This window comes from Hypoxylon fragiforme (genome assembly GCF_022984875.1).
Source record: "Hypoxylon fragiforme strain CBS 206.31 chromosome Unknown GGS25scaffold_8, whole genome shotgun sequence".
NCBI lineage: Eukaryota > Fungi > Ascomycota > Sordariomycetes > Xylariales > Hypoxylaceae > Hypoxylon > Hypoxylon fragiforme.
Window position 1 is genome coordinate 632,052 of NW_026054763.1, and position 25,810 is coordinate 657,861.

Consider the following 25,810-nt stretch of genomic DNA (forward strand, 5'->3'; position numbering starts at 1 on the left):
TTAACCTTTCACACGAGGATAATAATAAGTTATATAAAACTAATATCTTAAAAACCCATAAAAAACAACGATAAAACTCGAAATAAGTTTTATTAAAGAAAAGAAATTATTATAATAGATATAATCTTTAAAACTTAAAGCTTTAAAATCGCACCTACCTTTTAAGCCTTAAGTATTATTTAAGATATCCACCATGGAAAATTATATAAAAGTAAAAATATTTTAATAAATATTTCCTTTTTCTCTTTTTTTAACTTTCTTATAATTAAATAAAATAACTTTTAAATAAAAAACATTAAATCCTTTATCCTAATTATTATTTAACATTATAATCCTTATTTATTAATTATATTTTTATTTATTTATTTTTATTTATTAATTATATTTTTTATTTATTATTATATAAATATTTATATATTTAAAATAACTTTTATATTATTTATTTATTATCGTTTAATTATTTTTCTTTAATTTAATTAACCCTTATAAATATATTAATTTATTTTAATATATCTAACGTTAGTTTAACACTTATTAAACGTAACGTTTTTCCTTAATTAAAAAATACATAATTAAAACCTTTAATTCTCGATCTCTTTAACTAATAAAACTTTTTAACTTTTAATTACCTTAACTAATAAAACCTTTTAACATAATAGTTATTTAACATGGCTATCTTAAAAACATTATTCCTTTTATATTTTTATCCTTATATATTAACAAAGTTATAATAAAGCTTTAACGCATAAGCTATTAATAAAGTTTTAAGGTAACTTAAAACCACCTTAATTATTAACATTATATATATCCCATTAAAAAGATTATTTAAAGTTATTTTAATTAAAGTAATATAAGTTAACTTAAAAATTAAAATTAAGGATTAATATATATATATATATATAAATTATTAAACTTAAATAACGTAAATATTATCCTTTTTATTAAAAAAAAAGTAATATTAAAACATAATTATAAACGTAAATAACCACTTTTATAATTATTTATAACTACTATTATATAAACATCCTTATAATTATTATTATTATAATTAATTAAACTTTATTTATGTATATATAATTAGCTTAAAACGTTAAAAGCTTAACTTTTTTTTTTTCTTTTATATATTTTCATTAATTAATTATTTAACTTTTTAAGTTTTATTATATATAATTATTATTTTATATAAAAAAAACGTTTATTTAAATTAATTAATAATTAACTTTTAATTAAATTAATTATTTAAATAATTAAAACTTATTTTTCTTTTTTTTAAATAAAGTAAATAATATTTTATAAAAGCCGTTAAAGGTATAATTATATATTTAATGTTTTAAAAATTAAAAAAATTAAGAAATAATACTTAAAATTAAAATTGTTATAAAATAACGATTTTTTAAATATTAAATTAATAAAGTTTTATTAATTTAAATTGCTTATAATTTGCCGGGTATTTTTTAAAACATTAATAAGCTTATACGGTAAACCGCGGCTTCCTTATTTCATTTATACTATTTACCAAGGGTTATTAAAAGTGTTAACATTTGAAAGGTACCCTAATACATAGGACATCGGAGTCAGGAGTAAGGGCGCGTTCCTCCCTTGGATTGGACAATTGCATTATCCAGGGATGTAGTCAATCTTCTCATTGCACGAGCTTTTAGGGGTAGGGGTTAGTTACCTTGCACCTATCATGAGGGGTAAATATCCATAGCCGAGATGCATTACATATCCGCAGGTAGGTATACATAAAATTGCATATCTGGAGATGAGAACATTCAATCTTGTTGGCTGCAGACTTTCGATCCGAAGTCGGTTCATGTTATGCTGCTATACTAGCCAGGTACCTACATGAGTACGACCACTTGATACATGTAGGTTCTTTGGTATATTAAGTATATACATAGTACTAGGTACATATCTCCAAAATAATACACAATAAATTGCATGGCAGGCGTACACAAGATACAACGATGAATGACGGGCTAAAGGCATGGTTTCCCTCGGTTGTGCGGGGGAGGAGCTAGTCAATCGTGTGGGGAGATACAGGGTCATAGTATTACATATCTAGTAATCTGTTTGTACCTAGTATGTAGTGACCTGCATATATCTGGTGTCCATTGTGATGATTGTCTTACTGGTAGTACACGTTCAACGTTGTATGCACATCTGTGAAATACCTACGTAGTACATGATACCTAGGTACCCATATATGCATACCGGTATGTACATGTACATGTATCAGCTCATCCACATGCAACATTAGAGAGAGTTGTCAGGAACATTGAACATTGAAAACCCCCGACGTGATTTCTTGTCACCTTTTCCCTAATCATTACAACTTGGTATCAGCATTGCGTCTGCTTTTCGTCTTTGGTCATTCCATGCTGTTCTCAGCCCAGTTCTCTTGAATTGTAACGGCGTCTTGCGGGTTTATTCTAGAAATTTACATAATTCCGGCTACATTTCAACCACAAAAGCATATTAGGTAGCTGTTCCGATCCAGCCATGGCTATGAATCTTAAAACCACGTCTAGAGCATTGGGAGCTCTGAGGGTAAGTGGGAAAGCACCTGACGTCCAGGTAGCCTTACCTTCATTACGCGATAATAATCTAACTCAACGCCCAACAGCCACGTGCCGTCTCAGCGGTCTTTACCCCGGCGGCTAGGCTGTATTCTTCGTCGGCGGAACCTGATTTGAAGGAAACCCTGAAAGAGGTTATTCCCGCCAAGAGGGAGCTTCTTAAAAAGATCAAGAAAAATGGCTCCAAGGTCATCGGTGAACTCAAAGTAGAAAACACCGTCGGTGGAATGAGGTACTGTCATGTGTATTTCTACGCCATATTCACTTATGGGGACTAATCCAGCTACAGAGGCTTGAAGGCCATGGTTTGGGAAGGTTCAGTACTTGATGCGAACGAGGGAATCAGATTCCACGGTCGAACGATAAAGGACTGCCAAAAGGAGCTGCCCAAGGGCACGTCGGGAACGGAAATGCTCCCGGAAGCCATGTTCTGGCTTCTTTTGACAGGCCGAGTCCCGTCGGTCAACCAAGTCCGCCATCTATCACGCGAGCTTGCCGAACAGGCTCGGCTTCCGGACTTTGTCAACAAGATGCTCGACAGCTTTCCGAAGGACCTACATCCCATGACCCAGTTTTCCATGGCAGTTAGCGCCTTAAACTACACCTCTAAGTTTGCGAGAGCTTACGAACAAGGCTTGAACAAGGCCGACTACTGGGAGCCCACCTTTGACGACGTGATCAGTCTACTTGCTAAGCTACCCACTATCGCCGCCAAGATATACCAGAACTCGTACCGAACTGGCGGTGCGTTACCCGGTGATGTCGACCCCGATCAGGATTGGTCTTACAACTTCGCCTCCATGCTTGGAAAGGGTGGAAAAGAGAATGAAGATTTCCAGGATCTATTAAGATTATACCTTGCGCTGCATGGTGACCACGAAGGTGGAAATGTCTCAGCTCACGCTACTCACCTAGTCGGAAGCGCCCTCAGTGACCCCTTCTTAAGTTATAGTGCCGGTCTCCAAGGTCTGGCTGGACCTCTGCACGGGTAAGTTCTTTTTCCCCATTCAGTCTCAATTTGGTATCGTCTTGGGAACACACTCGATTAACCATACTTTGCAGGCTTGCCGCACAGGAAGTCTTACGCTGGATTCTTCAAATGAAGGAAAGCATCCCGGAAAAGTACTCGGAGAAGGATATCAATGATTACCTATGGTCCACGCTCAAGAGCGGCCGAGTCATCCCTGGCTATGGTCACGCTGTTCTTCGCAAACCCGATCCTCGTTTCGAGGCACTGATGGATTATGCGGCTAGTCGTCCCGCGATTGCAAACGATCCCGTCTTCCAGCTTGTCAAGATAAACAGTGAAGTTGCCCCTCAAGTCTTGAAGAAGCATGGTAAGACAAAGAACCCCTATCCCAATGTCGATTCCAGCAGTGGAGTATTGTTCCACCATTACGGTTTTCACGAAACCCTCTACTACACAGCGACCTTTGGTGTTAGTCGAGGATTGGGACCTCTCGCTCAGCTTATCTGGGATCGTGCTCTAGGCTTGCCCATTGAGCGACCCAAGAGCATAAATTTGGAAGGCATACTGAAGCTGGTAGAATCGTGAGAGTTTTGTGCGCAAGACCGTACCTTTTCGGCGTTCCGAGTTCAACAACTTTTTTCGCATTAGATTTCTACTTGCATGACGGCATCGAGAATAGGGAATACTTTAGTTACCACAACTTTGAAATTAATATCTCGCTCTTAGTTCAAGTAGGCGAGCTGTCCTTATCTGTCAAGGGAGTGAGCTTGTACCGCTACTTGTAGCTCTCAGTTTTCACCGTGTAGGGGATGAACTACCTGACAGTATTAAGGCAGATTCTCCCTACTCGCAATGTACAACCCATCCACGCCATTATCTCTCTTTTATGTGACAATGAAGATCCATGAATAGCTTCAACCCCTCAGCAGGGTGGACATTCAACCTTGAGAGCTCCGATAAACGAGAAGAGCTAACCTTAGGTAATTAGGGGTGAGCTGATATCGTCATGGTATGGCTGCGAGGGGAATGAAAATATTAACCACTAAAAACATCTCGGTTACTGGATCACAGGGATTCTAAATTTGGATCCTACCCGAGTGTGTTACGAGGGCCTCGACACGGCTCACGCATACAACGCTATGTTCGTTTTTTGCATCATCGTATGTCACGTCAGGTGGTCCAGCCAACCTCACAGCCCAGATCATGCACCGCTCTGTTATATTTGCATGCATGCACATGTATGTATGTCCGGTAGCTGACACGGAACTATGAATTCCAAAGCATCTTTCAGATCCAAAACGTTGCGGGAAGTAAAAGGGTCTAGCCCTCGTAAGAGTCATCCATATTTGGTTCCTTGGACCAGAGGAGGAGGATTCCGGGGATTTGCTGAAAGCATCGAAATGTCAAAATGAGCATACGGGACGAAAGTAATATGAATCTATCCTTGAACAACACGTGTAAGCAACGGTCGTGTTGGGTCTAGCGTGCATAATTCCCCTGACATCCGTTCAGGCGGCTAAAGAGGTTAAAGAGGCCTTCGAGGCCGAGTAGGCAGTCCTTTTTTTTCTTTTTTCCTCACGCGTATGATCGCTTTTCGTTGCAAGTCAGCGGTCTAGCCAAAGTTCGTCGACGGAGACGCCCGAGTCAGCATAGCCTGCTGTCCATTGATATCAATCGTTTCTGGGTTCATCAAAGTCGTCATAACGCCCGCCCACTCTAGATCTGAAGGCGAATTTCACTCGTATGGCCACTCACTCACTCACTTTAGACGTCCTATGTAGACGGCAAGCTTAGTAGCGGTTACCGGGCCGGTAGCTCTATATACGGCAGATTCCGATCTACCCGACGTATATTCGAGACAGCGTTTCTTGCTCTGCTTGGGAAGCATAAGGGATGATATACCGTTTTTGTCTTTCGATTCCAAGATGTTAGCAGTTTCTGGGTACCTACCTAACCATGCTGCATATCATGTACCTATGCCTAGTCCCCGGGCAAAATTGACCTGAGGCAGGGATCTATAAATGGGAATGGTTAATCAAGCCTAATCTATTCCGCGAACGCTACAAACCGACCGAAAATAGCATCAACTTGTTAGTATCCCTGCCAAAGTTGTCTGATGATGGCTCCGCAAGGACGGATGTCTCGCCTTTTTGTCAGGACCTAGATTCTGTAAGTAAGTGGTTCCACTCCGTCTAGATCCCTTGTATCAAAGGAGAGAGAGGGAGGCCTTTCGCTTTTCCAGAGCCTCCATCAGGGTGTCGGATCAAAACTAAGTGTACATCGTTGGACGGTGAGTTGCTTCTTACCCGTGTCATGTGTTCAAGGGTTCTTTCTATCCATCTATCTAACAATCAGGTTTGAAACCTCTCTCTCTCTCTCTCTCTCTCTCTCTTTATTTGTTAATGAATAGATAGTTTCTATAAAAAGAACCGGCCGTACCAAACCAGCGGAGAAGAGAAACCTGTGCTAGGGGCCCCCCTTCGAGTTTAATATGATTTCAATCTATTTCACCATCGTATGTACTAGCAATTCAACCGCAAATTGTGAGAGCGAGGGCTGGAAAGGTCCATGAGCTGGGGTTTGGCTCCTAATGCTCGCGGTCTAGGTTCGCGAAATCAATTCCCGAAATTAAATCAAGGTAGCGCTTTCTTACGCCTTCTTAGGACTTCCTTCTTCTGCTCATCACCACACATATTCGTGAATGTGTATCGCCTAGAGCGTGTTGGGGCTGGGTTGTCATGTCATGGACCTATCTCCGTCTTTGACCGGAAGCACTACCCATAGACTCAGGTTCTCGGTTCCCGGGGGGTCTGACGACATGCTTCATGATGGCAAGGAACAAAAAAAAAGTTATAAATATGGCCACGTCCCGCGAATATGGTCGATCTTGTCCATGTCAGCTTCCGACTACTAAGCTATAACAAATCCTGTCTGCTACTATAGTTGTAGGTTTTCATATTGCTCCAATTTCTTTTCTCTAGGTATTCAAACTACTAGCTATCAATCACCATGCGGTCCTTCATTGCCCTCCTTACCCCCGTCCTCGCCGTGGCTAAGCCCATCGGCATCATTGGCAACGACGACACCCCGAAGCTAGACGAGATCTCCATCATCAGCGCGTCCGCTAGCGGGAACGGGTGCCCGCAGGGTACTGTGACGACCGATCTGGCTCCAGATCGAAATGTGAGAATCCCTGAACTGATCTTGCCAGAGAATGGGCCGGGTCTCTTTTCACTTGCGTCAATTCTAAGGTTACTAACAAGAAATGATAGGTCATCACCTTCGGCTTCGACGCCTTCCAGGTGTACACGGGCCCCGGCACCACGCCGTCGGACAAGTCCAAGAACTGCCAGCTGCACCTCAACCTCAAGTACCCCGGCGGCTTCCAGTTCGCCATCGTCGAGTCCACCTACCACGGCTATGCCCAGCTGGAGGCGGGCGTGACGGGTACCTTCTACTCGACTTATTACTTCTCGCAGGATGCGGCTGCTACTGTGAGTTTATTCCCTCTCCCCCTTTCCCCACCCCCCCTTTCTCCCCACAAGAATACGCAAATATCCTGTATAGATACGCACTAACGAGCACAAACAAGACCACAACCCGCACCTCCATCGACGGCGGCGGCCTCTGGGTCGACGGCCAGGTGTACACGAAGCAGGACCAGGTGCCGACCGCGTCCGTCATCTGGTCGCCCTGCGGCGCCTCGGGCATCCTCAACGTCAACAACCGCATCGCGCTGACGTCGAGCAACGCCAGCGCGTCCGGCCAGATCTCAGACGACGACGCCACTGTAGCGTTCACCCAGCAGGTCCATGTTAGCTGGCAGCCATGCAAGGCGTAGGGGGTGAGGGGGGGTGCTGCGGATGGATCACGTCTAGGTGTCCGATTATCTACCTACACCATCTACTTGACCGAGTATGGATGCTTGCCGAAAGGTTTAGTAGGGTACTGGGTTAAGTAAGGGGGTGACCAGATACGAAAGAGGCGGTTTGGGTACAACGGGACAAGGGGATTTTAAGAAGGGCCAGCAAAGGAAAACCGAAGACTTTTTTATTATTACCTGAAAGCGACACACTACAACTTCGTGGACATATATAGCATAGCATACAGGATAATTCAATCGTCCGACTCATACAACCTATACCTGACTAAGTTTTGATATGATGTGAAATGGTTGTTACGGTGATTATGTAATACCCCTTTTCGGGGGAAGTCCAGGAACGGATTTCCTTTATATAGAAGGTACCTAGAAGGCAGGCACCTAGAAAGACAGGAAGATGTACATATATAGTATATTATGCCGAGCAAATACAATCGCTGCTAGGGAGAACACACCCAACCCAACCCAGACCACCCAAGTAGATACCTAGGTAGGGACACATCTAGCTTTCTCTTTTTTGGAGGCCATTTATGGAAATAAAAATAAAAAAATTACATGAAACTTCACGAACCCCATCCCTCACCCATCGTAGCCAGACGACAATGGAACGAGTTAATCTTCGCCCTTCACTCCTCTCCTTCCTCCTTCCTCCCCCTCTCTTCATAGGTACCCTTCCCTCCGCTTCCCACCCATCTCTTTGTATATAGTTAGGTATCCCCCGATTGATTCTAGAAACCAAGCATTAGGTATAGTTCAGTTAAAAACTGTATCGGCCAAATCTCTCTATATCATCTCGCTACCTCTACCTCTACCTCCACCTCCCTTCCTCTCTTCTTCCCACCCCTCCATCTCTATCTTCCTCTCTGCTTCTCCACCACCTTATTGCTCCAGCTAGCCCCTGAGGGAAAAAAGGGGGGCAGGGGTCGGTGAAGATCGAAAAAAGCTAACCCTTCATTTCCATAATCCATCGCAAGCCTACCACCACACCACACCACACCACACCACACCACACCTACTCCTCAACTACCGCCTCGCCCCGGACATCGCGCTCGTATTCGGATCGTCTCTCAAAAGCGGCATGCTCGCCCCCGGCCCCTGATTGCCGGACCCCGTCGGATCCCAGCCCTTCTCCGGCTGCGCGCCCATCGAGCTCCCCGGCGGCGAGTCCCCCCTCTCCGCGCCGCCGTAACCCCCGGCGTACGCCCCCGCGCTGCCCCCCTTGTACTCCGTGCCGTCGAAGCGCAGCGCGTCCGGGTCGCCGCCGGCGCGCTTGAACCCCTCCATCTCCATGCGCTCCTGCTCCTGGCGCGCGGCCAGCGCGGCCGCCTCCCGCTGCCCGCTGCGCCGCTGCCGCATGTAGTACCAGGCCAGCGCGGCGAACAGGATCGCGCCGACGCCGCCGGCGCCGGCGTACACGCCTGACTTGGTCGACGAGGGGAGCTCGGCCCACTTCTGCGAGAGCGATTTCTCCGGCTCTTTGTTGATGTTTTGGAAGGCGGTGGAGTTGCCGCCGCTGGGAAGGGTTTGGTTAGTTTGGGTTATTTGTGCGGGGGGAGAAGGGGGGGGGGAAGGTGTGGTAACTTACGTAGCGATCTTGATGCTCTCCCACGAACCGGAGTGGTCGCTGTACGAGTACTCGGTGCCGGTGGAGTAGTCCTCGACGGCGGCGCTCTTGACGTACATGGTGTACGGCTCGGCGTAGTCGGTCTGGCCGCCGGCCCACTCGATGGTGCCCTTGGGCATGTCCGGGTCGCCGCCGGCCCAGATGCCGAGGCTGAGCTTCATGGGGGTCTGCGGGTAGAAGTGCGTGTTGTTGGCGTCCTGGGGCAGCAGGGTGCGGATGAGCTCGCCGTCGAGGTACCACTCGAGCTTCTCCTTTGTCCACGTCGACGTGTAGTTGTGGTAGTCGGCCTGCACGCCGCCGTTGACCGCGTGGTCGCCCGCGTTCCTGAAGTCGGGCTCCCCCTTGCCGAAGTAGTTGGTGAAGGTGTGCGTGGTGTTGCCGCCCTTGAACTCCCAGTCGACCTCGTCGAGGACGTCGGAGGACCAGACGATCGAGCTGATCACGCCGGTGCCCGGGGCGGCTTTCAGGTGCACCTCGGTCCGGCCGAAGAAGAAGTAGAAGTTCGAGATCAGCGTCGGCGACACGCCCTTCTTGTCGATCGTGAACGCCGCGCCCTTGTCGAACGAGTAGTCGACGGTGCCGGCGGTCGTGTTGAATGTGCCCGCGGGCGGCGTGGCGTTGAAGTAGAATGTATGCGACGTGGACAGCGCCGGGTCTGGCGGGCAGGTCGTGTTGAGCGGGTTGCACTGCGTGGCGAGCTGGGCCACGACGGGATATATGACGCTGGACGAAAGCAGCGCAGCCGCTAGCGTCTTGAAGGATCGGGACGGCATGGTGATGATGGAGGCCCGAGGAATGATGTGTAATATAGGGGGGGTGTATGTGATTTCTGATTCAAGATCAGTTTTAGGTAGGTACAGTAGGTACCGAGTTGAGCCGACTGCCTTGCTCGAAGACAGTACGGCGCACAAAGAGCGTGGGTTGGACTAGTGCCAATATAACGAGTCTTCTTGACGAGTTCGTTTTTTTTTATTTTTCAAGATTTATCTTGACAACAACATAATCCCCGACTGTGAGTCTAATTTTAATAGAGAGTGGAAGGATCTGTTTTAGAGCAGTGATCAACAGCAGTTCTAGATCAGATGTAACTTGGCAGATAGATAGGTAAATCCAAGTAAGGAACGTGGTGACCCTTAGTCTAATTCGAGATAGTTAGGTAAGTTGTAGATATTTGTTAAAGATAGTAAGAGAAAGGTTTGGTATAAGAAGTAGTTAATAGGTAGGGATACGTTGAAAGCCGTGAGGCCGTAGATTACAATGTAGATACCCGAGTTAGTAAGGATCGTAAGAGTTTATCTTTTTTTTTTCTTTCGCAAAAGTCTTGGTGCGCACACACGAAGATGAAGGGAGCGTGGGTTAGGATGCCGATTAGGATGCCGGTCAGAGCATAAAGGAGTGATTTGAGGTTTGATTTGCCGAATCAGTGCCCAGGTGTGAATGGATAGGTAGATGGATGAATGAATGAATGAATGAATTTTCCATTAAAGCAGCCCCCTCTCTCTTGTTCAACCATCCAGCGGCCCTGTTTTGGCTTGTCCACTTCCCGAAGGTGATAAGAGGATAAGGTGATTGGTCATTGGTTGGTTCATAGTGTCAGGGGAAAAGGGGCTTCCCGCCGGCCGCTTAGCTAGCTTCCAATATCTTGGATTCAGGGAAGACAAACAAGGGGTCAGGGTTAGTTTGTCGATCCGAAGTTCGACGCGTTACTGGTTCCAGCTTAGTTGATCGACAATTAAGTACTGTATAGGCTTGGAAGTAGGGTTTCTAAAGTGTAGCACTTTTCGGAAAAGTGCTGAATAGTGTAAAGTGCTGTTTAAAACAGCACTTTACACTTTACACTTTTCCCCACTTTTCCCAAAACATCACTAGTATACTACCGTTACTATCACCACAATAACTTACACTTAAGCTTTAATCCATAATGTTTAGGGAATATAATATCGAGCTTGCTGTCGCTACGATATTACGAATTTGTGACTATCACGATATGCCTCTTAAAGACACGCGAAAAGGCTCAAACTTGAAATAATATTACGGCTACAAAAAAGCAAAAACTCAAATTTGGTATATTCAACCAAGATATTTATCAGGAATTAACTGAATTCATATCTTAAATATGGGTCCCAAATCCTAAATATATGGGTCCGGAATATTTCCGGCCCGAAAAGTGCTACACTGATTTGAAAAGTGCAGGTTTAGAACTGTTTAGAACTGTTTAGTGCACTTTTACACTTGTGCAATCCGAAACCCTACTTGGAAGTTACCGAATCAAGCGGTAATCATGTACGCCTTCAACAATCAACATGTATTTTTATGATAAGGTAATTTAACTTGACCTGCACCGTTCGTCATGGCTTTTCTTAGTGTATCCTTTTTTTTCTTCTTCTTTTTCTTACTACTAAATAGTAGGTGTACTATTTTCGTCATCTCCGTGGTCTTGTCGCTAGACTTGTTATTCATTAACCTCATTGTTCATAGCCAAATATCATAAACATTATAGTAATGTTAGAACTTGTGATCGATACCTATCTTTTATACTCCAAGTACATACCTACAATGGTCCTACATCCTTCAAAGATCTGTACTTACCCCAGACTAGTATTATCTAGATAGGTAAGTAACTTCTGACAGAGATGATGCAAGCCGAGAGTAACATAATAATACGACGCTGTAAAAGGCTTGGTATTAATGTGCTGGGTACTATGAGTCTACGACATACCCGGCAGTCTACGTATGTATTGTATTGTACCAAGCAAGAAAGCCTGGGCGTTTCATTGATGACAATAACCATGCAAACATTGAATGTTTCAGTTGACATGATTGCATTGAACAACATCAAATGATCATGTCTTGTCACTGTGAGTGTATTCCCAAGTTCATCCGAAAGTGTGTACCTGTGATTGCTATGTAGGTAAGCAAAGCAAAGCATCCGTTTGGTGTATGGGACTCCGATTTACAGAGCAACACAAGGATGCGATATCTACCTATGTAGGTAGTTATTACTTACTTACTATGTATAACATTCGTTGTACGAAGTTCTTTGCTGTATATAGAATGGGGATTGTCTATCAAATCTCAAAAATAATACATACATATCCTATCAAAGTCCAAAATGGTGCTGATAATCCTGATCAGCAAGTATGCTAAGGTTAGTTAGGTACATGTATTGTACATTACTTCACAAAATTACTCAGTCTCCAGTGTAGTTATTGGCAGTTTGGCACAAGTAACTTCATCCAGACACATCGCCGAACAGACAAGCCGATTGTTCCAGTAATTAACTACACAGCAAAGCTACATACCTAACCTAGTAGGTAACATTAGATTTTATTATTATTCCAAGAATAATTATATGGTCCCTAATCTCTATCCTACGGCTAAGACGGTATATGGGCTATGTACAGTACGTGCTTCTAAGCCTTCTCTTTACATAGTAGGTTAGTTAGTTACTACTTTACCTAATAAATATCCAGGTCCATAGTATACACTAGATATCCCATCATCCACCCGACACCCACAAAATTCTAACATGAGTATCCATTTTGTAGTACGTAGTACATACGTACAGCTTTTTTTTTGTTACATAGTAGGCTTGTCCACGACGCCCCCCCTTCGCCTTCGGCCGGAGAGACGCGTACTATCTATGTACTTCCACAGCTGTTGCTGTGGTCGGTCCTTGCTCACCTGTAGTTATCCCACCATTGACGATGCCGGACCAAATGGCACGAAAATCTATGGACCACAAAATTTCCATTAAGGAGTCGAGTCGTCGTCGCTCTTATTACTGTAGCTATCAGATCAGACCGGACAATGATTGTTTTTTTTTTGTTTTACCCCTGTACACGCGTACATACTATGCATCCATCTTCCCAGAATACAGTCAAGTTGCGGTGAGGGTATATTCGGAATTGGAGGGAAAATAGTTCAATGTAAGTTTTTAGGAGCAACGTGAAGAATTGTGGGATTTGTGGGAGGAGGAGGAGGAGGAGGAGGAGGAGGAGGAGGGCGTGCGTGTACGGCAGAGAGGTCTTTGCCGCGATAGCCACGACGAAATATTTTTGGGGCTTATTAATAGCCGCGATATAATATTATAATATAACTATGCCTTGGCTTTGGCTTAAGCTTAGGCTTGGGCTTAGGCTTGGGCTTAGGCTTGATCACCACGAAAACGTCATGAGCGCCGGGTTCAGCGCGAGCGGTAACAGAAAATGACTGCTCGCGACCGTAGCCATGGGCAAGATGGCGACGAAGTCCGTGATGCGCCAGTTATGCGGGACAAACGGCGCAACCGCCACGATGATCATGCCGACGAGGAACAGCAGCGAGAACGCCATGGAGTACTTGAACTTCTTGAGCACCTTGGGGACCTCGATGAAGAAGTTGGAAAATTCGGCCTCCTTGGAGGTGGCGCCCCAGGTCATGTCGATCTCGAACATGTGCGCGAGCAGCGCCTGGCTGACGTGCAGGGAGAGGCCGCCTAGGAAAATGGCTAGCAGGAACGTCCACTTGAAGTTCTCGTAGACGGCGTAGCCGAGCGTGCGCTCGCCGACGCGGTAGCGCATGACGGCGAGCGCGACGTTGCCGAGCCCGTTGAAGACGATGATGATGGAGAACCAGACCTGCCAGGAGTCGATGTAGTACTTGTCCAAGTAACCGTTAAACCAGCCCATGATGAAGTAGTTGACCGACGTCATGATCCACGCCGCGCCGATCGCGTAGTACGTCCCGATGTACGAGATGATGGTCACCTTGGACGTGAGGCGGATGTTGGAGAACAGGAAGCGGCGGAACAGCGGGGTGAAGGGCCCCCGCCACAGCCACTTGCGGATCGGGTGGAACAGCAGCTCGTTGCACCCGTACGCGTACTTCTCCCACCGCGCCAGCTCGTCGTACACCGTCAGCGACACGCCCTCCTTGAACCCCTCGCCGGCCCACGCGGCCAGCCGGATGATGTAGCCGTTGCACTGCAGCCGGAGCGACATGTCGAAGTCCTCGGAGACGTGGGACTCGGACCAGAACTTCTCGTACCCGTCCTCGTCCTCGTACGAGACCTGCTGGATCGCGCTCCAGCGCAGTATCGCGTTGTGGCCGACGAAGGGCGCGACGTCGCCGTTGGACACCGTGTAGCGGATCGCGCTGTAGATGAGGTCCGTGAAGAAGGTGATGCCGTTCTCGAAGTACGTGTGCACGACCTGCATCACGCCCGAGCTGAACTGCATGATCCCCACGTCCGGCGACTGCTCCATCTCCGACACGGCATCTAGCAGGCAGTCCGACGGCACCCTCGTGTCCGAGTCGACCAGCAGTATATAATCACCCACTCTGATGTTCCCGTCCGCCCACGCGCGCCCGTCCTCCTGCAGCACCTCCTTGAGCGCCTTCTCGTACGCCAACGCCTCGTCGGTCTGCGACCAGCCGAGGCCGCGGTCGTACAGCGCCAGTTTGTCCTCGACCTTGCAGGAGATCATGAGGGCGAAGTTCATGTTGGAGGCCTTCTTGAACTTGCCCCGGCGCAGGAAGCCGTGCTCGCCGTGGCGCGGCCGCGCGACCCAGCCGATGCTGTGGTCCGCGTAGAAGCTGATGCGCGCCTGCCGCTCCTCCTCCGGGATCAGCTGCAGCCCGTCGTCGTTGATGAAGAGGTTGGCGGAGCCCCCTTGCAGCTCGTACGTGCTGATGGCTTGTTTCACGGAGCGGACGGTGGGTAGGATGACGGCGGCGAGGCCTTCTTTGTAGACGGGGCATTGTACTGTCTATTTTAATGTTAAAAAAATCAGATGGTTGGTATAAGACTCCTTTGCGGGGTAAGGGTGATGCCGTCGAGCTGATATGGAGGAGTAAAGACTTACAATGTGAGGTAAAGTTGGTGTCCGTAACCGGGGCGGCGGACGCGCAGAGTAGAATTTAGAATTGATGGTAAGCTGGCGAATGGGGCCGAATATCTGGGCGAGACACCCGACGAGGACCTGCGCGAAGAAGAGGGAGAAGAAAACTTGGATGGGGAAGAGTCCTATGAGGGCTAGTCGCACATAGCTGCCGTCGACAGACACCTCGATCGCCAGCTGTCTCCACGCCGCGCCCAGGGACGTGGTAACGATGACGAGGACGAAGGAGACGAGGTAGGTGTTCAGCAGATGGACCGGCCGCTTTTCCGGCTTGATCTGGCCGCTCTCCTCGTCGATCTCGATCTCGCCGCCCGTGAATATGCGGGGGGTTTTTTCGCCTTCCTCCTCGCCGATCTCGCCGGTCTGCCAGACGAGCTCCATGAGCTCCGACTCGATGGCCTTGGCGCGCTGGACGAGATGCAGCGCGTCGTCGTCCCAGACGACCAGCAGGGCCTCCGACGCCACGAAGGCGGCGAACTGGTGCTTCCGCGCCCTGGCGAGATCGTCCATCGTCGGCAGGATCTGGATGCGGAGGCCGTTCATCAACGGCACGTCCACGGCATCTGGGGACCAGGACAGGAAGGTCTTGATCACTCTGGAATTCACGGTCATGGCACACTGTGTAAATCGTTAGCGAAAGTAGCCAGGCTACGGGGCCTGAGATGACGAGACAGTACCTGGACATTAAGAGCGGTACACGACATCGCGAACGGAGAATCCAACAGCGTAGGTGGGCACGCCATGTACGCGCCCCTCGTCTTGCGCAGCAGCACGCCCTCGACATCGCCGCTGCCGTCGCTGACCCAGAGGTGCGCGCACTGCTGCTGGTACAGGTAGTTAACCATGACCTCGTGCTTGATGTCGTCGAGGAAGACGGAGCTGTTGGTCGAGCGCCCCGATATCGAGTGCCGCGACGACCCGAAGCTCGACGGCGGGATCTGCAGGCCGAAGTCTGCCAGGTCTATCGGGACTGGCAGGGATCCCTCGAACAGTCCGCCGTGGTGAACCGGGGAGAGTGGTGGTGGTGGGAGGGCCCTCATTATGGTGTTGCTGGGAGAAAGGGCGGTGTTCCTGGGCTTCTCGGCCCGGAAGTAGCTGTATAGGCCCATGGTGTTGTGTGCGTTTGGTGAGTTCCGCTATGGGCAAGTTCTGAGGTGATAGGTTAACTGGAAGGACAGCCGACGACGAGGTGTGTGTATGGGAGCGAGAGAGTTGGACAGAGACTATCAGAATCCTCACAAGGCAGGAAGCTGACTCACGATTGGGCAGGGACGACAGGTAGTCATGAGATGAGAAAGAGATTTCCCAGCGTGTTAGAGCATCAGAGACAGCAAAGGCTCGTGCTAGATACTTTTGCTACCGACAGAGTATTCAACACCACTTCCAGGATTTGACAGCAACGCTAGAATAAGGTGTATGTAACAGCCTCTTGTGAAAGAAAAGAAGGGATAGAGTCGACCTTTCAATAAGGGTAAGATCGTTTCCCTTGGATGAATCACCTAAGCCTCCAAGAGTGTCAAGTGAGAAATGAGAGCGGCCACTGAAAGTATAATCCTGCGTGGGATATAAAAATGGCTGGAAGGGTTTCGATAGTAGTCAAGCCCCACGATGACCAAAACAAATCGTCTGGCACTAGGGTTAGATACCAGGGTTTCGAAAAGCCAAGTGGCAGAGCAGGAGGAGCAGGAAGAAATATACTCACAGACGGACCGGGAAGCAAAAGTAACACAGACGACGGACAAATGTAAAAGAGACAATGCTCGGACTAGATCGACATAGCGTCTTCCACCATATAGTATGCAACTGACTGAGCGTCTAGGTTTACGATAGCTCAAGCTTACTTCAGAACAAGTCCTTCTCTAGGTATCTATTTAGCATGGATAGAAAGTTCATGTGGCTTGATAATAATAGCTCGGTATGAATTTCACGAGTTAAAAAAGAACTTCGGTCTAGTCGACAAGCCACACAAGTCGTTCGAGTTTCAATATTTAAACGAGGGACGGGACTTTGGAACGAATGTAGATATGAGTGAGGGTCTTAAACATACTAGGTAGCGAGGGGGCGTTCGTTCATAGAAGGACCTGAAGATAGATAGGTAACGGATTCTGAAGGATGAGCAAGGCATGGGATCAATGAGTTTTCAGCACCGAGTCGAGAACAGTGTTGAATGCAGCCACCTGCTGTAACTCCACCCAGTATTGGATCGGTTCGGTCATGGCCGGGAATACCTATCTAGACGAGAAAACCACATACCTAGGCCAGCCGTATTATCTTCCAGCCTTCGGGTTAGCAGCAAGTCGAGACGAGATATGTATAACAGGGGTTCCGGGTTGGGGGGCGAAAGAGCGTCAGTTGTCAGTGTAGCAGTCGCGGCATGGTAGACGATAAGGGCCTGGCCGCATTGGTCACGGTAGGTAGGTAGGTAGGTAGGTACTCAATCAATAGGCACATACATGATACACCCCTGGCCTGTCAAAAATCCATCGACCACTTGAGCAGGAAGGAACATCGTCACCTACTTGGTATCTATCAAGGGGGTGGTATTGACAGCGTCTTGGCAGGAAATCGGTAGGTAAGTAAACCAACCACTCAATTCTCCAAGGCTAGCATCGTGTTGCTGTAGCTACTACTGTGTATCATCTATTAATGGATGGATGTTTAGATTAAGAAGGGAATGATAGTGGGATTTTACTATCATTACTTACCTACTAGGTACCTACTTGATAGCATACGTAGTAGACATAGCCGAACATACTATGGTCTATGGTATGTATGTATGTATAACAAACGCCATACATAAGAAACAATATATCAATGCCGAGTCGGGCTCGATGTCCAGATCCTGGCGCCGCTGCACGTGTAGCCCGAACATCTGGGGCATGAGATACCTATCAATCTCATTTATCCGACCGAAAAGCAACCCCAGCTGCTATGTAGCTCTCATGCATGTCTCTCTTCTCCCCTACATACATACATACATTCATCCATACACTACATGCCTACATATCCATAACCTCCAGGGCTGTCTGCACCTCGTACCCCGCAGCACACATCGTAACCAGAAACGCCGTTCCAATGGTTCTTTGCGAACTTCGACGATGGCGAAAATGTGAAATATCTATCTACCCAGCAGTGTATGTACATGGTAGCCAGGGTAGTAGATTATCTTTCTGCATCTGCACGCCTGCAGCAGCAGCCAGCTACGATGCTGTACTTGTACCACGCGTATCGGGATCCAATGAAAACACAGAAACCCCCAAACCTTCCTATTCAGGCAACTGTCGTCTTTCTCGTATTCCTCCTGCATTTTGTTTTCTTTCTTACCTTTTTTTTTCTTTCTATCTTCTATGCAAGAGAGGGGGGTGATGTTTGCTTATTAAGTAGATCCGGTTCGTCTCCGAGCTACCTGGTAGTTTGCATGCCAAATAAACGACAGGTAGGTAGTAGGTACTTGGCAAATACCTACGTGTAAGTATCTTATGTAGGTAGGTACAATACCCACTCGCGTACATATAGGCGAGCCGATATTATGTATGTATGCTAACAACTAACATTCAATACATATGTTATGTCGTCGATTGCGTCTGGAAGCCAAAGTGGCTACATGGCTTGAACTGTCAAATCTGAGCTGCTACATGTGCAAGACTACGTAGCCTGCCATACTTACACATGTACAAGTACAGCACGTGGCGTTTAAGTTGAAGCTTGGTTCATTCATACATGTAATCGCGAGCTGCCAAATCTACTAAGGTGAACTCTACAGCTTGCTCGCTCGCTATCCCCATGCTATACTACATACTAGGTACCTAGTGTTAATGCTGACCTCACATTGCTACCATATGCTAAGTTACCTAGTTAGTAGGTTCTTGCATATTCGAACAGATAGATACAGGTACTTCTACAGTACTTCGATCCCGAGGAACACATATCCCGCGTTGTCTTGTTGTGTGTTAGCTACATGTAGGTAGTGTGCGGTGCGGCGTACAAGAGCTGGATATAGGGCCGAACTAGCTAACATAAGCTACCAATGTGGAAATCTAAATAATCTCGGGGCTGGCTTGAACTATCTCAGGCTAGAGAACAGCTATGTACGAGGTATCTAGAACCCGAGTGGCCATCCTTACTAGGTAGGTAAGGCTCGGTGCTTCAACCACATGTATGTATAGTTCTTTCCACTGACATAATACATTCTTCTTGTGATGGGGTCTGCTGCCGAGTAAACAGCCCTAGAGATATTTGCATCTAGATATAATAAAAATATGTGCATTTCTACAACAAGGAAACCAAAAAAGAAAAAACCGTTAAGTGAAGCCCCAAGCCCCAAGCCACGGCTGCATGTTCTAGACAGGCACGGGTACTCGCATCTGAGACACGGCAACGTGGAAGGTCAGGGATCGCTGTCTCCAGTTGGCAGGGTGCATGCTGCATGTAGTATTCAGTATTCTGGTAATCGACACCTATGTACCTTTTTTAACTCAAGAGATCGTCATTAAGTACTATTAAAACACCACAACTCATAGCCAACCTGGCTACCTGATGTATTTTTTTTTTGTAGAGAAATACCCCTGTAAACCCCCTAACGCTGTACATAATAATATTATCATCACCCCTCAATGACCTCGAAGCCCACCTACCCCGAAGAAGTTTCTATGTAGGTATCTAAGCTCATAGAGAAATACCGCTATACCCAAATATCATTTCAATCGCCACCTATCTTTATTTGCTTACTCGCTTGATTATGTAGGAAAGCCTCCTTTTTTTCATCTCTTCCCCTCCTCACAACTCCTCGTCACCATCGCACTGCTGCCACATATTAACCTTACTAACCTCCAAAGCCGGGCTGGTCCACGTTGGCAGCCATGAGTCTCGCGAGTTCCAAAAGTCTTTTTTAGCGTTGGGGCTGTTATCGATCCAAGGTTTCCCACTCTGTGAGTCTTCGAACCAGCCGTTGGTACCGCCAACGGCAACATTCAAGATGAGGTAGAATTCCTGATCGAAGGGGGTATTCAAGCGACCCGTCTGCGACCACGTGTCTACGAAGCGGGTGCCGTTGCTGGTGGCTTCGGGGAAGTTTCCACGGTGCCAAAGACTCTCGTCGAAGTTGGTGTAGAGGACTTGGAGTAGCCGAGAGTTAACGTAGGTAAAGAGATATTTCTGGGACCATTCAAGGCCAAAGGTGTTGAAGCCGGCGGAATACGTTGTATGTAAAGATTCGCGCTTCACGTTGGTCCTCCACCAGGCGTCGTTGATCAGATCGGGGCCCCAGTGCAGAGCTGATGAGATGATGTTGTTACCGCCTTGGCCGTACGTCCAATTGTTACCTCGGCTTTCCATGATGTCAATTTCGCCGCTGGCTGGCCAAGCTCCGTATGTATCCTGCACGGGCATCATCCAAATGGCTGGCCAGAGCCAATCTCCCTGTGGAAGTTTGGCCGTCACTTCCACGCGACCGTACTTGATAGTTGCTCCTTTCTTGGTGTGAATTCGGCCAGATTTGGTAGGGGGCACGATGGTGGAATTCCCAACAGTAGTATTGGTGGCAGCTATGCAGTCGGACGGGTTAGTCGAGGTGCAGGTCCCATCCTTCAGGAGGTCGATCAAGGCGTCGTTATTAACTAGCCGTGAATCTTGAATCGTAGGCTTGATAAAGAGGTGTCCATTATGGACATAGACATTCTCGTCATCCCCCGTAGTTTGCTCGAACTCGCCATTGCTACGTAGACGTAATCATTAGCCTGGATGGAGAAGCAATGGATAATTCTCCTCATTCCAACTCACCCAAAGCCACCGACCTGGACTTCCTTGGTCCAGACGGCATCATCAAAGCTCGTGAAGTCGTCCGCAAGTACCAAGCAGTACTTATGCTTCACGACACTTCGCAACCCATCCCAAACCAAAAAGCCAGAGATTCCCAACCCAACAATTATGCCTAGGATCGGGATGATGGTCACCCACTTCTCCTTGGGGTCTTTTTTGTCTAGCCAAGGTTTCTCTAGCTCCCCTTTCTTCACCCTTCTCGAGCGGAAGTATTGCGACCCGGTGATTCGTACACGACTATCGGAGCTGCCATAGCTAGAGGATGGCCGTGAATTTTGGGGGGATGTGAAGGGGTCTGTGGAACCTACTCTCCGTGTAGGAGATTGAGAGTCTACCCTCTCATCACTTCTGCCCGTGCTGGAGGTGCGTGGTTGAGCGGGCGGATGTAGAGCTGTCGGTTGGGCGGAAGAACTACCTGCTTGGTGTTGATCCATCATACCGGATATCTAAATTATGTGACAGTGCACGTCTGGTGTCTGGTGCTAGCAAGAGAATGACTTGAAATGCAATCAGACAAGATACAACGACAGCGAGAAAGACCGGAGTGCCATAGAAAGAACAGAACGATGAAGCAGCTAAGAAGGGATATTTTGAGGACAAGCCGATGTACGGTAGCTTCGTTTCTAGAGTCTGGCCAACGTCACAACTATGTATATTCTCGAATCCAACTGTATAGGATACTGGTTGATAAGAAAATAGGAACGAGAAGCATGTGCGAGATAGAGCTACCCATGGTTCTGGCCCTTTCGTTGTACCTCGTACCTACCAAATATTTTTGAGTGTCTCTAAGCTTCTAGACTCAGGGCCGCTTGCTCGACGGTTTCCCAGTAACCCTACTACATCAATGCTAGATGTAAGCATTGTACAATACATATCCCACTCAAGATGCTTTGTACACACCAAGTACCTACCTACCTATGGATTGCAAGGGGGGAAGTCTATGGTGGGGGCGTCAGGGGTTGGTCGGTCGGTTCCTCATCTAGCCTAAGAAAGCAAGCAGATGTTGGGTGACATGGTGACATTAGGGATCACCAACCCGCGCCTAAAAGCCATACACACTTGAATAGGTTTAGTGGCGTCTGAGCGGCGTCAAAGCTTGAGATAGTACTACAATAATAAGAGATCCTGGAGAAGTCAGAAATTGATGAGGCCTGTCGCTGATAGGAATGTGCCTGGGTAAGGTAAATAGGCATGGAAATTGAAATTCCCAATTTTTGCTGTCGAAAATAATGAAAATCAACTGTTCATTTCGATTCGATCCAAATCGATCCCTACTACCTCATTCTCAGACCTATCAGGTCTGGAACGAATGTAGGCATTGTACCAGATAGGTGTTCGATCAGTCGGCTTATCATTGAACATAATATGAATGTTAATGTTGATAGAAAACCCCTTGGGATGAGTGATGACGTCCATCTAGTGTTCAGCCGCAAGATTTGACAAGTGAATAGGGGCGGGCGGGAAGGTATTGATCGATTGACCCTAGGCTAGCACTAGGTACCTAGAGGTTCAAAAAGACTGAAAAGGTTAGTATTGAAGCTTGTTCTAAATTATTGACCCACGCGGCTCATATACGCCACTAGATCAGAGCTTAAACTGTGGTGCCAGGTGAGAAGTGAGAAGGTACATTCAACTACCTATCTTGGTAGGTCCCTAGTAGACTCCCTACTATGGTAAATAGTGGCTGCCTTAGCGCCGCATACAGTTGCAATCTAATGGCCAACGACATCATGCACCTATAAGCTCACAAGACGTAGTGTAAGTAGTGCAGGTAGGCACGAGTCGCATTTCAGCTCTCCCACGAGATCCCACGAGTTTATCTTACATCCCACGATAATTATCGGAGTGTCGGATTTTTGACGAAATATTATTGTTCCAATGCCCGACGGTATTTCTCCAAGAGGCGAGCACGATAATACAATGACCTAGACTGAAAACTCCGGCCTGATTACCCAAAGCTTACCTACCTACCTACCTACCTATCTACGTATGCAGGGGGCGATTTCGATCAATAGAGCTTTGGGATGAGGGTGTGTTCGTATACTTGCTCGTATACTTGCAGGTCCATAATCCAACCTAGGCCAGAAGGTTTTCAGCTGCCCAGGCGGTTATGGCCTCAATTATAGATTGATGTGGCTGTAGATAGAGAGAATGGAAAGGCACGTGGACGGATTAGGCACAGCATCGATGTGTATGATAGGCTCGCCGATTCTCGCGTTATACCTACCAAGAAAATGTTTCCTTTACAGCTCTGGTCGCCTATCCTGTCGGAAGTTCCTACGAAGCTCTACTTATACACAAGCACTTAGAGTAGACCATCTTGAGTTGAAGATGCAATAATTCATCCCGAGCCTGTAGGTGACAAGAGTGCCCTATTTGAGAATTGCATGCCTTTTTGAAATACCTAGGGAGAATATATGCCAGTTATTTGCACTCGTCGTTAAGGGGTAGATATTAGGATACGTGAAAACGCAAACACTGTTGAGATAAGTTGAAATAATTACAACAAATAGCAATCATAGAAGGTAAAGAGGACATAATATCAGATCCAGACTGTCCAATAGTTGATTGCGACGGACAAGGACTACAATGACACAAGCGACGCCAAGTCAATTACGATAGTTGAAAGTATGCACGTATGTGATGGAAAGTAATATAATAAATACCAAAAGATATATAAAACGTCTTGTTGCTCACCCACCTCTATTATTCAATGTTTCTTTTAAGTTAATAGTGGGCACGGACGCGGATGTGGGCGTCTGTGCTGACTAAATCCAATACACACGGCAGTCACGATCCCGGATTACGCCCGCCGACCGGGCTTGGTGTTTAGCCAGGTACCGAATGTCAGTAAGGTGATTAATGATTCTGTATATTAGCTAGTCTGTACATACCCTAAGTAGTAATCATGCACCAAATATAGGGTAGGATGTCGCTGTCCACATGCCTGTTCATCCATAATCTCAAATCAGTAAAATATGGAAGTTGCAGCCTAGGGAAGGTGCGGTCAATGGAAGGTAGGACCAACGGGCTAGATTCAAAATTAGGTACAACTGTTGTGTACCTAGGAAGGCGTTTACATCGCACCTGCCAACACAATTTAAACAACTTACAACACTGAAAATTATCGTAAAATTTCCTCGCGACCACTTACCTAGGTAGATATCTACCTCTACTCTCCATTTCCATCTCTCATCGTCAAATTTTCATTCAAAATGCCGTTCCCAGCAAATATCGCCCTATACAAGGGCCCGATCGGCCCCCTTGTCCAACGTTGCCCATTATGCCCACCGCGTTTAGTCACCTCCGATCTTCGTCGCTGCACCGGATGCCTTGCGCTCAGCTACTGCGGCCACGAGCATCAGACTGCTCACAGGCCTCAGCACAAGTCAGTCTGTAAGAAGCTCAAGAAAGTTCGCGCAGTGGTTGCCAAAGAAGAGCACAAAGTCCGCCATGCGACAGAAACCAATAACGTCCCCGCCAACGCTTTTGCAACACACGTCGGTCGCTTCTTCAACATTGTCAGCACGCGGCCCTATATGTTAGTGCGATTCGAACTGGCCAAGCGCTTGCTCTTGCTAGGAACCGTGGACGCTGTCACCGAGGGCCTCGAACATTTGCGAGACTTGCTGCGACTAAGCGAGGACGACGACCTGGGAGTTCGCGAACTCGTGCCGGGCACCATGCTGCGCCTGGATCTTGACCAGGAGTGCTATGACTTCATCAAGTGGTGGGAGACAGCCGACCCCGGCAATGATAAAAAACGAGGAGATAAGACTCTGCTGCCATTCCTCGACGTCCATGGAGCCGACCCCCTCGAGGATCTTACCTTTCTCGGAGAACACAACGACCTGAGTTCCCTCGTATGCCTCCTCATCTTGAAGCTAAAGCTTCTCATTGATATTCGCAACATCAAGGTCACCCGACATGCCCTTTCCGGATATCGCCACCTCCCTATTGAAATGAAGGACCAGATCGAGCTGGCGACAACTCGCAGCCCCTTGTCCAAGAAACTCCATCTGATGTCTCACGCGTCGCTCCTACAGACAGAGAAGAAGCTTCTAGCGCAGTGCGTTACGCTCGGCGCAGCCATCGACGAAGCAAATCCAAAATTCATGCTGTACCTGTTCTTCGACCCAGCCCAACCGCTCCGCGTGCACATGACTCCACACGGCCACGACATCTACTAGCAAGAGATCGTGCTCGTGATGCAGTACACGTACGCCACCTTCTGGGAGACCGAGGGCCTCTTTGGTCTGCTGAACGACGCGCGCGCGTGCGCCGCGCGTGACGCGGAGCACGACATCATCGACTCGGTGCGAGCTAAGAAAATGAAAGCCGGCACGACCTCGGGGGAGACACTGGCCACTGAAAGTGCCAAGCGGATCTGGGAGTACCTACACTACGCCGTCGAGAACGCCTCATTCCTGGGCCCCGTATCTGAGCGGCCTTTCGAGAAGCATATGAAGAATAAGAAGAACGCTGATCAGCATAAAAAATGCACGGAGAATAAGGATGACAAGAAGAACGATTAGAACAAGGAGGAGGAAAAGAAAGAGAAGCAGGACAAGGACAAGAGTAAGAAGGATGAAGAGATGGAGAGTATGGAGAACGGAGAGGATATGAAGAAGTCCGTGGCAGCAGAAGCCATGCCTGCTGGCAAAGCTTGAAGTGACGATTCGGAATCATCAAGGCCCTACACATCTGTGAAGCGTCATTCCGTGAGCTACGATCGAACCCCCGAAACCTAGGAACCGGCATCTACACAACCCCCGATAGGCGATCAACTGCACGCATGAATTGGCCGCATTACGCTTTCCCCTCTGCGTTTGTAGCTCCTTGCTACCATCTACGATACCTGGCGTGATTGCAGGCATTCCAGTTTGCGCGGAGTGGCTGAAGCTACTATGGGCGATAGCATTGTGCTCACGGTTCTACAAGGATGTTAGAGGCCTTGGTAAAAGGCCTTTTTTCTCTTAATGGGAAATTTTTTTCATCCTTGCTTTGAACTGAACGTGAACCACAATGCAATAGGTACTGAACCTCCTGCTACTA

At 47.3% G+C, this 25,810-nt stretch overlaps 6 protein-coding genes across 6 annotated transcripts; 3 read left to right on the plus strand and 3 right to left on the minus strand.

Annotated features, from left to right (window-relative positions):
- The first annotated feature begins 2,118 nt into the window (after positions 1-2,118).
- GGS25DRAFT_403300 (citrate synthase) lies at positions 2,119-4,383 on the plus strand. Its single transcript, XM_049258443.1, has 4 exons — positions 2,119-2,553; positions 2,630-2,814; positions 2,872-3,570; positions 3,645-4,383. Exons 1-4 carry the CDS (start codon positions 2,506-2,508, stop codon positions 4,135-4,137), a joined length of 1,425 nt encoding a protein of 474 aa, XP_049113689.1. The 5' UTR covers positions 2,119-2,505; the 3' UTR covers positions 4,138-4,383.
- A 2,178-nt stretch (positions 4,384-6,561) lies between these two features.
- Positions 6,562-7,623, plus strand: GGS25DRAFT_533780 (uncharacterized protein; the record flags this gene model as incomplete). The annotated part of the gene is made up of 3 exons (XM_049265710.1): positions 6,562-6,735; positions 6,825-7,046; positions 7,145-7,623. 3 exons carry the CDS (start codon positions 6,562-6,564, stop codon positions 7,391-7,393), a joined length of 645 nt encoding a protein of 214 aa, XP_049113690.1. The 3' UTR covers positions 7,394-7,623.
- Positions 7,624-8,330: 707 nt separating this feature from the next.
- Positions 8,331-10,149, minus strand: GGS25DRAFT_403359 (glycoside hydrolase family 16 protein). The gene is made up of 2 exons (XM_049258444.1): positions 9,018-10,149; positions 8,331-8,945 (listed from the first exon to the last, which is right to left on the minus strand). The coding sequence occupies exons 1-2, from the start codon at positions 9,827-9,829 to the stop codon at positions 8,456-8,458; spliced, it is 1,302 nt and encodes a 433-aa protein (XP_049113691.1). The 5' UTR covers positions 9,830-10,149; the 3' UTR covers positions 8,331-8,455.
- A 2,947-nt stretch (positions 10,150-13,096) lies between these two features.
- On the minus strand, positions 13,097-16,250 carry GGS25DRAFT_403381 (glycosyl transferase family group 2-domain-containing protein). The gene is made up of 3 exons (XM_049258445.1): positions 15,616-16,250; positions 14,903-15,556; positions 13,097-14,806 (listed from the first exon to the last, which is right to left on the minus strand). Exons 1-3 carry the CDS (start codon positions 16,045-16,047, stop codon positions 13,214-13,216), a joined length of 2,679 nt encoding a protein of 892 aa, XP_049113692.1. The 5' UTR covers positions 16,048-16,250; the 3' UTR covers positions 13,097-13,213.
- Positions 16,251-19,374: 3,124 nt separating this feature from the next.
- GGS25DRAFT_403458 (glycoside hydrolase family 16 protein) lies at positions 19,375-21,655 on the minus strand. The gene is made up of 2 exons (XM_049258446.1): positions 20,717-21,655; positions 19,375-20,651 (listed from the first exon to the last, which is right to left on the minus strand). The coding sequence occupies exons 1-2, from the start codon at positions 21,190-21,192 to the stop codon at positions 19,715-19,717; spliced, it is 1,413 nt and encodes a 470-aa protein (XP_049113693.1). The 5' UTR covers positions 21,193-21,655; the 3' UTR covers positions 19,375-19,714.
- A 2,315-nt stretch (positions 21,656-23,970) lies between these two features.
- GGS25DRAFT_533784 (uncharacterized protein) lies at positions 23,971-25,632 on the plus strand (the record flags this gene model as incomplete). The annotated part of the gene is made up of 2 exons (XM_049265711.1): positions 23,971-24,909; positions 24,946-25,632. The coding sequence occupies 2 exons, from the start codon at positions 23,971-23,973 to the stop codon at positions 25,288-25,290; spliced, it is 1,284 nt and encodes a 427-aa protein (XP_049113694.1). The 3' UTR covers positions 25,291-25,632.
- Between the last annotated feature and the right edge of the window lie 178 nt (positions 25,633-25,810).